Genomic DNA, 17102 nt, shown 5'->3' on the forward strand with positions numbered 1-17102 from the left:
ACCATTCTCTTTTGGCTACAGAGTTAATAATTGCAGCAGTGAGAAGGTTAGATTAAGCAACCTTCTCTACTTACAGTCCAATGAGCCTGTTGGCGGTGTTACGAGCCATGACGGTGGTGGGAGCCATCCCTCCAAACGACAGGGCGATGTCCTGAACAACGTTTGTTCTCTCCTCGAACTGGACCCTGAATGCTGCGTTTACTATGGCGATGTCATCATCCCTCCTCCGCGCTTGCTTGTAAGCCAGGAAGTACTCGTTCTAAAGACATTTAGATTAAAGACAGTGAAATCAGGTACAATGTTGGAACAAGGTCTAAATTGGCTACTTTGGCCTGTGAGTTAAGCCCCTATCTCACTGTACTCGCGGTATATTACGTATGTTGGTGACATTGCCGCATCCTAAATCCAGTTTGACTTTATAATGAGGATATTATGCAAAACATGCAAGTACATGTAGAACTTAAAAGACAACAAAACACACAAAGCGTGAAAAGATTTACGCCAAAAATAATTACTCAAGCAACTGGATAAGATTTTGAAACAGTCAGACGTTTCAGACAGTATCCACTGTCTTTCGTCAGTGACTAACGATAGGACTGAGAACACCAGCTTTATACCAAAACTCTGAATAGATATGTTAATGAGGTAAAGACAATTTAGGATGTCTTGAAGTAGTCTTCAAAAAGAAGATTAATTCAAGACAAAGTTATGCCAATAGTTCAATTAGCTACTGTTGTTCTAGTACAGTAACTAAATGTTGCTTGTCCGGGGGTGGGGGGTGGTGGGCAGTGCATTATCCCAGGTGCCTGAAAGTTGAACGCGTAGACCGCCTTTCCTGTTGAGGGCGGGGTTGTACATCCTCTCATATATTGCTTCTCTTGCTTCACTTTGCTTCACTTATAACCTAGCAGGCTATCTGGCTAAGATCTTGGGACCATTGGTGGGAAAGTCTCAACACCATGTACAGAATAGCGCAGACTTCGTCCAAAAAATCAAAGACATCACTGTAGCAGAAGATGAAATCATCACTTCATATGATGTGTGCTCGCTTTTCACTTGCATACCCCCTAAGGAGGCAGTATCGGTAGTTAGGGAAGCCTTGGAGGCCGACGACACACTTGCAGACAGAACCAAACTCTCCGTGGACCACATATGCCAACTGCTAGACCTCTGCCTAGGGTGCACTTATTTCACTTACAAACAACAGTTTTTCCAGCAAGTGCACGGCTGTGCTATGGGGTCACCGGTATCGCCCATTGTTGTGAACCTGTATATGGAGAAGTTTGAGAACAAAGCCCTCAGTAATTTCAATGGCCCTCCCCCAGCAAACTGGTTTCGCTATGTAGACGACACTTGGTGTAGGCTAAAGAAGAGAGTAGCTGATGACTTCTTTGACCATATTAACCAGGTAGATGACAACATCAAGTTCACACAGGAGTCGTGCCAAAACAACATGCTCCCCTTCTTAGACACCAAAACCATCATAGAGAAGGATGGCAACCTTCAGTTCGAAGTGTACAGGAAACCGACCCACACTGATCAATATCTGGCCTTTGATTCCCATCACCCTTTGGAACACAAACTAGCAGTGATTAAAACTCTCTTCCATCGAGCAGACAATGTCATTACCTCAGACGAAGCAAAAACAGAAGAACACAGACTTCTCCGTGTGGCTCTAGCCAAGTGTGGCTACCAAAATTTGACCTTCAACAAGGCCCTCAAACCTTCTGACCAGTCTAAGAAAACACTCAAGTGCAGACCATTAACCAACAGAAACAAGGTCAACATTACCATTCCCTACGTCCAAGGAGTATCGGAAAAACTCAGACGTATCTTCCAAAACTTCAACATTGCCACTAACTTCAAACCTCACTCAACTCTCAGGCAGAAACTAGTCCACCCAAAAGACAGGCCGGAAAAAGGCATCAAAGCCAATGTCATCTACAAACTGAAATGTGAGGAACCGAACTGCAATAACATGTACATTGGGGAGACAAGTCGACCACTAAAAGAAAGGTACAAGGAACATTGCAGAAAGAGCGCTAACCGCTACTCCTCTGCCATTTACCACCATCTAAAACACAACCAGGGACACTCATTCAACTTCGAATCCACGGACATCCTAGATCGTGAAGAACGCTGGTTCGAACGGGGAATTAGAGAAGCAATATATGAGAGGATGTACAACCCCGCCCTCAACAGGAAAGGCAGTCTACGCGTTCAACTTTCAGGCACCTGGGATAATGCACTGCCCACCACCCCCCACCCCCGGACAAACAACATTTAGTTACTGTACTAGAACAACAGTAGCTAATTGAACTATTGGCATAACTTTGTCTTGAATTAATCTTCTTTTTGAAGACTACTTCAAGACATCCTAAATTGTCTTTACCTCATTAACATATCTATTCAGAGTTTTGGTATAAAGCTGGTGTTCTCAGTCCTATCGTTAGTCACTGACGAAAGACAGTGGATACTGTCTGAAACGTCTGACTGTTTCAAAATCTTATCCAGTTGCTTGAGTAATTATTTTTGGCGTATCTCATTACCTGGATGTCTAACCTTCATCAACGTGAAAAGATTTGCTTTTTATCGATGAAATTTGTTGGGCGCTATGTCAAATCGCTGTCACCAACGTGCCAAAGTATAGTATTGAGGTTTTATTGAATTGCAGATTGAATTGCAGATAGTTGCTCTTACAGTAAATGTATTGCTGTTTGTTATCATCCGAATATTTATCATATTTACAACAGTGCAATTCAGCTAACTTTATGTTTCTCGTTGGCTGCAAGATTGTACAGGTGACTGTAAAGTTTGCAAGTTTGAAGAAAAACCAAATCGTCATCAAGATTAAAACTGTGAACTAGTGTGACAAAAAAAAGCTGCTATTTGAGAAGAACACACCTCCTTGGTGAAAGGAACATCCAGAGACACCATGACCTCCTCAGGTCGAAGAGCAGTCTCCCGGTAACCAGGGAAGAAGGCGTGGTCCATCTTGACGACACGGCTGCCTCCCTGGTGTGACATGGCAGTCACGGTGCAGCCAGCTGACAGGAAGATGGGGTTCAGGTCGGAGATGGGGCTGGCAGTCAGGATGTTCCCTCCAATGCACTGTAGTCAGAAAAAAAATCATTCTAGTTTTTTTCTTTAACACAAGCTTTTTAAGATAACATTTATTATAAGGACAATTGGTAGAGCACAACAGAAAGATGTCACATGTGAACACTGCTTGCATCTACTCTCCAGCGATGACATTAATACATATTAGTGTCAGAATACAGGAAAGTCAGGAAAAGTGCCTTTCCCAAGGGCTTTTTTCTTTTAGTTTGGGATAAACGACAATGCAACCAATGTGGTAACAGGGTCAGTTTTCTGCCTCATATAACAGACTGTGATTTAAATAGAATCACCATAAGTAAAGTAAGTAATGGAAAGTTACCTCCAATGCAATCAATGTACATTACCTATCTGACATTAGTTATTGACTGCCCAACTTTGGACATACTACAGTAACATGTTTCGGAACTGTTATGATCATGAATCCTACCCCAACGTTCCTGATCTGGTCGCCTGCAAACCACCTCAGCATCTCCACTATAGCAGCAAACAGTCTGGTCTGATGTTCTATAAACACAAGAAGTACAGAGTATGAACTTCAAAGTTAATCTGTGATGGTAATAAACAAAGTAGAGTCATGTTATTCATACCACAGCCTGCCAGGTATCATTGGTGACGTCACACATTTCAACTTGAGGAGGGCCAGCGGACTAACTGAAAGCTTGTTGGTGAGTGCTTTATATTGTTGTTTGAAAATAATGTGTAAAACTCTACAACAAATAATGGGTTAGACATGGGAGATTCTTACTCAGTATGCTACTATCAATGGCAGTTATTTCTCTCCCCCTGAAAAAGTTTCTTTTAATGCTGACCATGATACAAAATGCCTACAAAAAGATTGAAAATCTAGATATACACAATATACCAGATACTTTACCTGGAAGAGTATCTATGGCCTCTGCCAGAGTGTCGTTGAGGTATGTTAGTGTGCACCCAGCTCCAAATGTGATGCCGTGTTCGGTGTACCTGTGGAACGTGATCTCAGGCAGGTGTCCAGGTGCGATGATCAGGGGATAGTCACAGTTCTTAAATTTCACCTCCACACCTGCACAAAGAAATAGAAGAATTCTATTGCACGACAATTGTACATGGTACAATGTATGGCAACAACTATTAAACATAGTACAAAATATAGGATAAGACTTAACATCCTAATTACTAAGGCCTCGGTCTGTCAATATTGACCATCATGATGGCAAAATCCTAATTAACATTAGCCTACAGCATCGGCTATGCCTGAACAGTCCTATTGGACAATGACATGGCATAACTCCTATTACGAAGTTCTTTTCTGCAGATCCGCTTTTCTTCTGTGCTGCACTTTGGTCTAGCTTTTCCTGATTTTAGCTGCATGGACAGCAACAATCTACATACATTGTACATGTAAATCTTCATAATGTTTAGTGCATTACTTAACTTTTTAAAACATATATTCTCTTCACTGTTTATTAAAACTTTGATATATCTGATTCTGAATTCAAACCAACATCTAGCTTCATGATTAGATCAAAGTCTTTTAACTATTTCATATCAAAATATAGGTTATCGTAGAATCAACCATAAGTATGTCTTTTGATACGAGGGCTGTCTCCAGGACCCGTCCTTCCGTCCCAGGACAGAAATTTGCTTCTAGGGACGGAAAACAATTCAACCCTTTCCGTCCCAAAAATATCAATTTCATGAGATAAAACTGATGAAAATGTATTTTTTGAGCTTAAAATGACGGATTCAACAATGAAAATTTAAAAAATCGGCTCCCAAACAATGAGTGGGAAGGAAAAAATTTAAAGCTGGAGACAGCCCTGTTTGATACACACCAATTTCTGAGTTCCCAACCACCAGCTTGGCATGTGGAATCTTTGTCTTCAGTTCTAGGATCTCCTTAAAAGTCGCAGGTTTGATCCAGGTGACTCGCTCTCCCACAAACTTCAGAGTTGTTCCATCACTGCCCTCAGCTTTCTAGTAAAAAAAATATAGGGTGGTAAAAATAGGATCATATAATGTGTGGTACATCATATAGAGAGAATATGACCCAAAAGATGGAGCAGAAAGACGTGACCGAATGTACCCCTATGGCAGATTGGAACAAGCAATACTAAATACTGGACTTAAACGGACAAATGTAACTTTTTTCATTTGTGTGGCGTAACAGTTAGAACGTTGGGCTCGGAACCAATAGGTCCCGGGTTTGATACTCACACAAGCCCCAAAGTTGTGCCCTTGGGAAAGGCACTTCACACAATATTCCTAACTTGATGGTGGAGTGATTCCCACCGAGCCTTTTGTATAACTTGTCTAAAAGTGTGCAAAATAACATACATGTATTTGATGCTGGGAACCATACCTTTTTTAAATGCAACTTTTTGAATAACTCGTGAATGTATAAAAACAATGATAAACCATGATGTAATTTACCATCAGCTCTGGTGGAAAGATAGGTTCTTGGGTAGGGTCAAGGGGCGCGAACTCTGACACCTGGAACAACTCTGTCGAGACCTGAGAAATAGGTCCATCGGCTGCCTGCCCATTGGCTGCCTGTCCATCTTGACCATTACGGCAGCAGCCTTTTCCTGCTGTGCCTCTACAGCAGCCTTGAAACTCCTGGCAATCAGGGAAAAGCGCAATGCATGAACACAGAAATACAAGTCTTTCGATTGATTTTTATTTAAGATACCTGTCCCTGGAAATTTATGCACAAAAAATGGGGAAAGAGTGTTCCTTGGGTACTGATCCTAATATGCATAGAGGGAAACAAAGTCTGTTCCTGCTGTGCTGACATTTAAAAAATGCAAAACAGACCTGTCCTTGGTGCTGAATGCTATGATGTACATACATGTAAATAGACCTGTCCCTTGTGCTAAGTATCAGTTACACAAATCCAAACAGACCAACATGTGCTTTGCACTAGATGCTATAAACACACACACATGCACACAACCCCTACATACACACACAGAGGGAGGGAGAGAGGGGGAGAGAGGGGGGGAGAACAGAGAGAGATCTGTCCTTGGTACTGAATGCCATCCACACCAGTTTACAACAAAGCCACATACAAAAATATACATTCTGTACCTTTGTGAAAGTCTTGTATCCCTCCAGAATGGGTCTGTAGCCTGTACACCTACAGAGGTTACCTGGGTAGTGGAAACCATTTAATGTAAATTTGAATAAATTGATATCCTTCTGGTAACTATGAAATAGTTGATAAGCAGAAGTGCTGAAGAAGAATTACAATGGGACCATATGGAGCTCATTGGAAGTTTCTGGCCAGAAGCAAATAAGAGAGTATAAGCAGACTCTGAGATGGCAGTGACAGGTTTCAATTGGAGGAAAAGTTGTAGAAAAGTGCCCATAGCAGCCACAACAATCTGAATCAAGCCTCTATCACAATGACAAATCTCATAGTATCTGCTATCACTGGAAGCAGCCTCACAGTTGAGCTCCAGGTTCAAATTAGTTGGTAATTGGGAGACCCCGTTACAATCCCGGGAAGGACATCTCGGTTGGGGCTGCACCCGTCTTTTGTAATGGACCTGAAATGGGGGTCCCATGTTCAAGGAGGTGCCTCAAGAACGTTAAAGAGGAAGGACTTAAGCCACCCCTTCCTGCAAAGATATACCTTGGTACTGAAACAGCAAGGAAAGTTGCTGCCCTACGTGCCACTAGGCACTACAAGTGGTCGTATGCTGACATTGTCTCGCAAGAACATGCAAGAAACTTCCCTGACTAATCACATGCGCGACAACACATGAGAGCAGCATTGTCACTTGATCGTGATCTCGACAAACAAACAAATAAAGAGAGAAACGAATGACTCACCCTGCAAAGCCGTGTCTACCTGCTCCATGCTGGGGGCGGGGTGGTTGCGCAGTAAGGTGTACATCGACATGACCATCCCCGGGGTGCAGAACCCACACTGGGACCCGTGGGCCTTAGCAATCCTCTCCTGGGGGGACGAGATCAGAAAAATCAGCAACTGGGAAAGAAACACCTTTACGGGCAAATAAAGCAACTAGATAAATCAACAGAGATTACACTAACCATTGACGACAGCATTAGTTTGCAACCTTCAGAGAGATTTCGTATAATATTACATTACACTGATTCTACTAGACCAGGGGTACCTATTAAACATTCTCACAAATTTTATGAAATTTCAATGACTTTTATGAAGAAAATTCACAATGCAAAACGTACAAATATTATGAGAAGACAGACACTTTTTTTATGCAAACCGGCCAACTACTGCCTTGGTCATGTGACAAAGCTGGATATCTAAGATAGTTGCATTGAGCCACAGCCACAGCTATAGGAACAAATGGTGTGATAAACTAAAATGAAGCAAAAGAATAGCTCAGGGGCTGTTACACGTGTCTTTGTGACAGCCTTCACCCCGTACCATTCAATTCCCAATAAATACCGGCCAGTATGCATACAAGCATTTTCTATAAGATTATAGGCTTTCCCATAGTGATCCATGCATTTTGCATAAGATTGAGATGAATCCTTATGCACCACTGTAGACTTTTACTGTTGAGAACATCAGAAGCTGACCTGCACCAGTGTAGCCTGGAAACCAGATCCTTTGCGCGATGCGAGATGATAACCCCTTTTTGGCCGCGGAAGGCCTAGTAGGGGATAGAGTTGGCACCCGGTCTCTCTTGGCAGCCAATCTCTAATATACGCGCATAATTAGGGGTCCGTGTGCTATCTGTGCCGGCGGGGCAAGTTGCTTCCCCGGCCGAAGGACTAGCGACTGGAGTGCGATGGTCTGGTACCCAGGCTATCACCAGTCCTAAAAAATGAATTTCGAGCCCTGACACAAGAAGCTGACCTGTACAGGGTGCAGCCTGGTCCTGGTGGTGCCGATCCCCTCCACTGTGGTGACAGCTGCACCGTGTAGGGAGCAGATAGGAGCCAGGCAGGCATTCACAGCAAGGTGACTGGGCAATACTCAGGAAAACAATCATATTTTAATGTCATACTTGAGAAAATAATCATCTTTTATCGTAAGACTTAGGAAAATAATCATCTTTTATCATGCACGGAGCAAATAGGAGCGAGGCAGGCATTCACTGCAAGGTGGGTGGGCAATAGTCAGGAAAATACTCATCTTTTATCATGTAGGGAGCAAATAGGAGCAAGGCAGGCATTCACTGCCAGGTGACTGGGCAACAGTTAGCTATAGGAAAATGCTCATCTTCACCTCTGGAAGGAGATTCAACTCCGACAGGGTTAATTTATTTTGTAGTATTTGTGTTTGTACTTCACTACTAAGGCCAAGGCAAGTAAATTGTATGGATAACATCCTCTGCAGACTATAAATTTAGCGCACGTGAGCGAAAAAAAACAAGGCAGGCAAAAAAAAAGCTGATCACATTTCCAAACTGGAATACCATAAAGCGTGTACATATTAAAAACTTTTACAGTATCAGGTTGAATTGGTATAAAAGGATACAGCACTCTCCCCTGAGCGGGGTTGTATCTGGACACCATGACGGTGCAGGCTCCGCAGCCCCCTTCCCCGCATCCCAGCTTTGCTCCAGTCAGACGTACTGTTCAACTGTTACGGAATCTCAACAAGAAATCAATTTTCTTAAAGACATAAGACGGTGTGATGTCATATAACTAGCTGCCACCACGCTGGGTGCCTGCGAAGCTAGTGTGTTATGCCGAAGGGCGGTTATACCGATACAGAATACGAATGTTCCGAACATTGGGTGCAAATGAGATAAGCTCTTTTAACTTGTTAGATATCAGCAACAGTTCAACTGTCATGTATGTACAATGGTTGTGCAATAAAGTTCTTCTTCTTTCATCAGGAAAAACGTTCAGTTCAAAAGGATACATTTTGTCCTCAGGTAGGTCAATAGTGTCATCTCTGGGTCAGCATCCTGGTCCACAACCTACAGGGGAAAATAGATCTTTATTGTGGCCAAGTTCTGATTGTGCAGGGACTGACATGTTAAAGCCTCTGTGTGGTATTTGTCATTGCTAATGCAGCAGTATCTTGATGTTTATATGCACACACACACACACACACACACACACACACACACACACACACACACACACGCGCTTCTTCTTCTTCTTCCGGTAATGTCCAGCGACCGAGAAATCGGCCATCACTGACATGTATCGGGTCAAAGGTCAAGTTCACACACACACACACACAGGCACACACATGAGAACAGGCACACACATGAACACACACACACATGTACACACACACATACATGCACACACACACACATACATACATACATACAAACATGTACATACACACATACATGCACACACACATACATACATGTACATAGTCAAACACACACACACATGCACACACACTACACACACACACATGTACACACATACACATATGCACATGCACACACACACACACACACACACACACACACACACACACACACATGTACACACATACACCAACACCCACATGCACACACATGTACATACACATTTATATACACACACTTGCACACACACGTTAACCTCAGACCTCCCAGCAACAGCAGACGACAGGTCATCATTTAAAAACAAACATGACGTGACTTACCTTTCTGCCATTGACGAAGAAAACAAGTTGCGATTTCCCCGAAACTCCTGTTGCTTCCGTGTCCGGCATGTTTTTCGCGGCTAGGTGGCTGCTAATAATATTCTGCAAAATTAGCTGCTATAAAACCGGCGACGAAGTCCTGAGGTAACTCGTCAACTTCCAAGGTACATTTCTGGCACTAGTTCGGACCACAGTCACCAGCGGAACTTCAATGAACTTTGGTCTTGTCAAGGTCGTGTCGGAAGGTACCATTATTTGAGAGATCCGGGTGGAGACAAGAGGCTCAGTATTTTGCGATACAGAAGATACATAGATACTGTTCCTACTAACTACAATATACTATGGAATAATTAATATTGTGTAACGGCATTATCTGGCTACTGTAATAATTATTCGATTGCAAGTGGTTTCAGCGCCGTTTGAATAGTCTGGAAGCAGCCACCAACCCGTATGGGGAATGATAGAGTCTGTCTTATGGGGGCGTTCTCTAGTAATACTGTTGTTGTACAAAGTATGAAAGTTTTATCTAAGCGAAGAAGGATGTTGCAGCATTTCCCCATACATTACGTAAATGCGGACCTGATTTGCATAATTTGTTTCTAATAATGTTCGCCTTTATTTAGCTTCGTCATGCCACAAGTATGAAATTCTCATAATTTACCACACGTATTTTCTCATTACCTATGTAAATTAGGTCTCATTTGCATAATTTAAGTCTATCGATATTCCTCTCTTTCTCAGTTACACATATCACATATTTGAGAATCCTATCATGGAATGCAGCGGATATACAAACATTCCTCATTGATTCTGCAAGTTAGATATTTGCACAACGATCATGAAATTATGCCCACTTAAGCTATCTACATACAAAAACTCTAAGAGTTATTCTTTTTCAATGTCTAAAACAAAAGCAGCACCTGCAGTTCCCAAAAAGCCGCTATATGGGGCCCAAACGAACACTACTTTACTGCCTGTCCCAAGAGCTATCTAAAACTAATAACATCACGAGCACAGCATATCCAGAACAGTACATATCAAAACCGGAGGTTCCGCTGCAGTGCCATAGAAATCCGCCACGGGGCCCATTATCGAACTTGACCCTCTTCTTCCCAACCCCTACTCACCTACCAAATATCATAACGATCCATCTACGGCTTCACGAGTTATGTTGTGCACATACAGACACACAGACACACATACTGAAAGACTGAACGGCACCGGAAAAGATGACCTTCTTGGCGAAGTTAACAATCTAAAGTAACGTTGATATGTTGTATCCCTGGCGAAATACCCATATCGAAGCTGATTATAACGATTAACAACATAGAAGTGGTGCTACGTGCACAATTATGCAAAAAGCGACGTTAGATCGAAATATTTCTCTTTATCTTGGCCACTTCTTTCCCTCGGTAGTTACGGTAGGTGGCCCGGTGTCGATAGCGATCTAGAGCATGAAGCATCTATTAATTCGAAAGTTATCATGGAAGCTGAATATCGTTGCAGCTTGAACCAAACGTTTCTCCGATATAGATTTATCATTCTCTCCTTGTTTAAAGCACCGACGTCACCAAATAATGGCAAAATCATCCTTTTTTGTCTTTAATACGGCTCCGTCCTAAAAAGGGTATTGACAACTAATTACCTTCGCCGAGAAGGTTATATGTTTTAGGTACCGTGTGTGTGTGTGTGTGTGTGTGTGTGTGTGTGTGTGTGTGTGCGCGCGTGTGTTCGTGCGTGCGTGTGTGTGTGTGTAGCCAGGATCGTGAACTCGAGAAGCTGTTAATGATATTTGGTGGGTGTCGGGAAAACGAAGGTCAAGTTCTACAATGGACCTCCTAGCGGCTTTCTGTGGTGCTGCAGCAGACCTACTGGTTTTGATATCTGGTGTTAGCCCGGGTACCATCCTCCGTAGTAACCGCTGGCTCAAAAAAAATCGCTTTTTAGCCTGCGGTTGCTACGATACCCCGACCAATCGAATCACGTGAATCGCATTGAAACTCAGATTCGTATCAGCCATTTCCCGACAAATCTCTTTCTAACTTGCGTTAACGACTACATCTAACCAAGGAGGTGATCTAACCAAACAAACTCGCCAGTGAGATGGTGGAAGTTGTCAGCTTCCAAAAGACGTTTTCAGATTGACAATTTTGGCAATTTGGAAGTAATCGAATCCGCCCGCGTTTAGAGAAAAGTAGTAGAAACTAGAAGTTGAATCGCTGGCGGATTCAATCACTTCCAAATTGCCAAAATTGTCAATCTGAAAACATCTTTTGGAAGCTGACACCTTCCACCATCTCACTGGCGAGTTTGTTTGGTCAGATGTAGTCGTTAACGCAAGTTAGAAAGCGATTTGTCGGGAAATGGCTGATACGAATCTGAGTTTCAATGCGATTCATGTGATTCGATTGGTCGGGGTGTACGAAGGATGGTACGCGGGCTAATCTAGTGTTCTGGACATGCTCCGGTCATGGCGTTTGCGTGTTGGATGGCTCTTGTTTTTGTTTGTCAATCGGGGACAAGCGCGAGCGCAAAGCCCCCGAAAATAAAAAATTGCGAAAATGGAAATCGACCTGCTGGACAGCATTATATGTACCTCATGAGGTAACTGGTCGAATTATCGCAATGGAATGTGCAATGTGCACAAAAAAAGTATATGTCATGTTCTATTCGCGGTTTTATGTTCGTCGCATCTCCTATAAAAGGGCTGGGTTGACTCGGATAACAGACTATGATTCATTCACTCTATTAACGACACCGGCCCAGATTCAGGCGCAGATTACCATCGTTAAATCGATGTCAGGTCGTGGAATTTTCCAGCACTTAAATAAGCCACAGGCGAAAATGGGTCAACTTTAATGCATTACCCACAATTCCCTGTCAAGGGAACATAGATGCCTTGCCCCTGGCATGACCGTTAGTAACCTCGGGCGGGGGTCACTGACCTACAGTGGGTGTGAAAACCACCGAACGACCGCCAGACCTTCCGAGTTGACCTACAAAGCAGGCTAGAGACCTACTCTTCCCCGCACGTGACATGTAAACCCGTGGTAGTGACCGCTTTCCGCGATGCGTTGACCCGAAAGAAGGTTTGGGGCCGCCACAAATTGATCCGGCTGTGAAGTCGTATAAAGGGGCCCAAAGAGTGCTTTTAATCATGCCCTGTTATAGCCATCATCGGCTGGTCTTCAATAGATCACTATTTCATTGATGTATCAAAAAACACTACTTAGGGCGGTTTTGACCGCGAATTATACATTGAATTTGGATGAATGGATGAAACCCGAGCGACTCGTTTCATAAATATTTGGTCATTTTACAATGAATACGCAACCTGACTACTAACATCTCTTTTGCTTGAATTTCCCGAAACGGGACACTATATCAAACCGTATATGCAACTGTGCAACAGTCGTTTCACCTGATTTCAGTCTTGTCTATTACAGTTCACTTGTATTTCTGAAAAGCTCTCCCTTCCTGGAATGAATACAATCGATTCTTCTAGCAGTATGGTACTGTTCTATTCCTGGGGGGGGGGGGGGGGGGGGGTCAATGACGTTTGAGTAAGTCTTTTGGACAATGCTATTCTAAAAACCCTTCCAATAAACATATACTCGATTGGTCTGGCAGTATAGCATTTATCCGAGAAATGACGTTTGTGTCTGCATACGGGAATACTTTTTCTCTCAGAAAAATCGACGTTTTCTCCGAGGCGCTTGGCGCCGCCACACGTACACTCAAGGTCAGGCTAACAGCCCAGTTACATGACAATGTCTCGTCCAGAATACGTTGGTCCACTTGAAGGGACGGTTGTAAATTTTTGTGTACAAGGACGTGTGGAAATCCGATGAAAGGGGTTTAAAGGCAAAGCACGAGATGTCGACAGACATGACTTGGAAAAGGAAGAAACAAGAAGACATTAGGGAAACTCTGTCTAATCCTACTGAGTTTCTATCGCTTCATGATAGGGGTGGGTTAACGAAATGCGTGTCACGTAGGGATACGTGGTGAACGTGTGTCTGTGAATCGACCACCGCAGGGGGTGCCAATCATATGTGCACCATTTACATCATTTAGGCCACCCCTGGCAACTCATTCTCCCTATTTGGCAAGCCCTTATATGTATTCACTGACTCATAAACGGAAGTTCGTCGTTGAAAATACAGCTAGGTGTGTGCAAGGAGGTTTAATCAAGCCTCCTTGGTGTGTACTTTGACCTACATAAAAGTGTACGTGCACGGCGAAACCTTACAAATGTCCGCAACGGTAAATCACGCTCGGGGTCAAAACATTAGCTAAAAGAGTGTGCGCCGTTGAAAATACATACTGTAAAATACAACGTGTGCTTTGACCCACCCACAAAAACGACGGCATAACTCCCTCGGCCACGAAACTACCTAAACCGGCATTTAATAGAGAACCTTGGCCCGTGTAAAAAAAATCGCGTATCAGCCCTCCAAGAAGCCTGCAAAGGAGGCTAAGCGCTTTGACCCACAAAAAATGTACGTGCACTGCGAAACCTTAAACATGTCATCAACGGTAAATCTCGATCGAAGTTAAGACATTAGCCAGGAGTGCGAGCCCCTGACAACTGCTAGTGTAACGAGCAAAGTCGTTGTGTCGAACGGGACCGGCCGTTCGAATATAGAACGGCCGATCCCGTTCTATCATTTGAATAAAGAGTTGTTTGAGAGGATTCAACACATGTAGACGTGTTTGTACTTGTGTCCGTGTTTCTCGACTTCTCATATTGGTGGACTAGCGGTGGGATTGCCGTTTTCGAGCGGCCGAACCCGCACCGAGGCCATCCTTGACCATGCCGCCCGAGTCAAGAGGCGCTGCCCCGGGCACGCTTACCAAGCACTGAGTACTGAGTCCGCTCACCGTGCCATGTCGACCCGACCCCGGCCCGCCGCCATGACATGCTGTCTTCTTACCCAGCCTGCCAGCCGACCACGTCTACCATGTTCCCAGCCTTCTCTGCTTGCCATCGCTGAGGCCAGAGACCAATAACTTTGCCGCCCAGATACCCCCGCCGTCGGCCATGTGTCCAGCAGATGACGCTGTCGTCTTCCTGCCCCACCGTGCCGAACGACGCAACCTGACTCAGTCCGACTACCCGTACGACGAAGACCCCGCGCTGCCCATGCGTGTCTCCAGCCTTGAATGACCACCAGCGCAACCTTTTGCCGTGAACTGTAAAAGTACTTCTCCGTGTACCCGGCCCGACCACTGAACTTTGTGAAACATTTCGAACTTTTGTGGTGTATTTCTAACAAGGAACTGTAACACGATGTCCGGGTACGAACTCGCCTGGCGGAATCTTCGTAAGCCTACGGGTAACGAATCCATCTGGTGGATGTTATGTTGTATATATTGTTGTGTATTGAGACTGGTGTGATGCTTGCCTAGGTTGAACTGATGCCTGCGGGACGACCCTCCTAATAAGATCTACCTCCGAAGACTCGTTTGCCCTTTTAGCCTCAGAACCTGCGTGGTTGCTGATTGCCATGGAAACGATGTCATTGTATTTTGTGTATTGAAAATCTTCGAACTGATGTGTGCCTAAGTAGAATATTGATGCCTGCGGGGCGACTACAAGGAACAATGTGAATTTCAAACCGCACTGAGGGTGTGATGTTGAACGAAGAAGACAGTTTTTGTTGTTTACTTTAATGTCCGTGCTTTGAAGTACTTATGCATGGTCACGGGCGTCTTGATAAACATCAGCGCCGATCACAATCTTGACTATGTAGGTAGACACGCATTTGAGGGCAAATGCCACGGTTGGGGGGGGAAGAATGTAACGAGCAAAGTCGTTGTGTCGAACGGGACCGGCCGTTCGAATATAGAACGGCCGATCCCGTTCTATCATTTGAATAAAGAGTTGTTTGAGAGGATTCAACACATGTAGACGTGTTTGTACTTGTGTCCGTGTTTCTCGACTTCTCATACTAGTATGGTGGCAAATTATTCTCCCAATTTGGCAGGCCCTTGCAGCAAGGGAACACAAATGTTCACTGATGAAAATACAGCTAGGCGTGTGCTTGGCCCACAAAAACGTGTGTACGTGCACTCCGAAACCTTTAAGATGTCAGCGACGGGTAAATCACGCTCGAGGTAAAAACATTAGCTAGGAGAGTGTGCACCGTGGAAAATACATCTTGTAAAATGCTTTGACCCACCCTCGAAAACGACGGCATAACTCCCTCGGCAGCGAAACTCCCTAAACCAACATTAGAAAACCTTGGCCCGTGTAAAAAAAAATCGCGTATCAGCGCTACAAGAAGCCTGCGAAGGAGGCTATGCGCTTTGACCCACAAAAATGTACGTGCACTGCGAAACCTCAAACATGTCACCACATGTAAATCACGATGGTAGTAAACGCAGCCGGCCCACTTTCGGGGACAACAACGTTCTGCCCCCGCTTCATTCCCGCAATGAATGATGGGTAGGGTCGTTAGCAAAAAGGTGAAGGACGGATGTTGTAATGACCGGGCGCGAGGCATCACGGGTAATCTCCTACCGCGAGGATTGTGGGAGCGAACGTGATGACGTCATGAGCATCAGGAGTCATCTCAGGACATCAATAGTCCCGGATGTAGAAATTGCAAATAAATACCAGCCAGTATAAACGCCTTTCGCTGTGTAACACAACACCAGCCACTGTATCTGTATAGCCGTCATTTGGCGTAACACATCAGCGTCTGTATCTGTATATGTATAGCCGGTAAAACCAACCTTAGTGGCGCAACACACCAGCTTCTGTATCTGCATCTGTATAGACAGTACGCAGTATAACAGCATTTCAGCTGAACACACCAGCTTATGTATCTTTATCTGTATAGCCAGTATAAACGCCCTTCGATGTTCTGTAACTGTTTATTCGGTATAACCGATATTCGGCGTAATACACCAGCTTCTGTATCTGTTTCCGTATAGCTGGTATAAACGCCCTTCGGTGTAACTCACCAGCTTCTGTATCTGGATAGCCGGTACGCATGTATAACGACCCTTCGGCGTAACACAACTTCTGTATCTGTATCTGTGTAGCCGGTATAACTGTCCTTCAGTGTAACAAACCAGCTTCTGTATCTAGGTCTTCTTGGTTCTCCCGTCGTTGCGGCGGATGAGGTTCCCTCCCACCACGCCCCCTAGCGCCTGCATACTGTCCTGGTAGCCTGCTTTGCCTTTCTAGTAGCTCTCTTGTCCTTTGCGTGAGCAACACGCCTCTCCTCGAAAGTCCTGACTGCCGTGTAGCTGGTAGAACTGCCCTTGGGCGTAACAGATCAGTTTCGAATTCGTGTGTTACATCGCTGGACGGCCCTTGCATACTCCCACCTTGCTTGGTTAGGTATCGTTCCGTGTTCACAAGTACAGCTTGATCTCACTAGATAGGTGGTTGTAT

The 17102-nt window shown here is 44.2% G+C and overlaps 1 protein-coding gene across 1 annotated transcript in view; it reads right to left on the reverse strand.

Annotated features, from left to right (window-relative positions):
* LOC136427041 (xanthine dehydrogenase/oxidase-like) overlaps window positions 1-9763 on the reverse strand; it is a 28891-nt gene extending 19128 nt beyond the window's left edge. Inside the window, exons 1-12 of the mRNA XM_066415760.1 lie at window positions 9695-9763; window positions 8966-9023; window positions 8576-8672; window positions 7952-8060; window positions 6937-7063; window positions 6190-6251; window positions 5533-5718; window positions 4935-5076; window positions 3995-4162; window positions 3548-3624; window positions 2905-3111; window positions 75-259 (exon numbers count right to left, since the gene is read on the reverse strand). Coding sequence (XP_066271857.1) covers window positions 75-259; window positions 2905-3111; window positions 3548-3624; window positions 3995-4162; window positions 4935-5076; window positions 5533-5718; window positions 6190-6251; window positions 6937-7063; window positions 7952-8060; window positions 8576-8672; window positions 8966-9023; window positions 9695-9763 — 1487 coding nt within the window. The remainder of the gene's footprint in view (window positions 1-74; window positions 260-2904; window positions 3112-3547; window positions 3625-3994; window positions 4163-4934; window positions 5077-5532; window positions 5719-6189; window positions 6252-6936; window positions 7064-7951; window positions 8061-8575; window positions 8673-8965; window positions 9024-9694) is intronic.
* Between the last annotated feature and the right edge of the window lie 7339 nt (window positions 9764-17102).

This window comes from Branchiostoma lanceolatum, chromosome 2, assembly GCF_035083965.1.
Source record: "Branchiostoma lanceolatum isolate klBraLanc5 chromosome 2, klBraLanc5.hap2, whole genome shotgun sequence".
NCBI classification, from domain to species: Eukaryota; Metazoa; Chordata; class Leptocardii; order Amphioxiformes; family Branchiostomatidae; genus Branchiostoma; species Branchiostoma lanceolatum.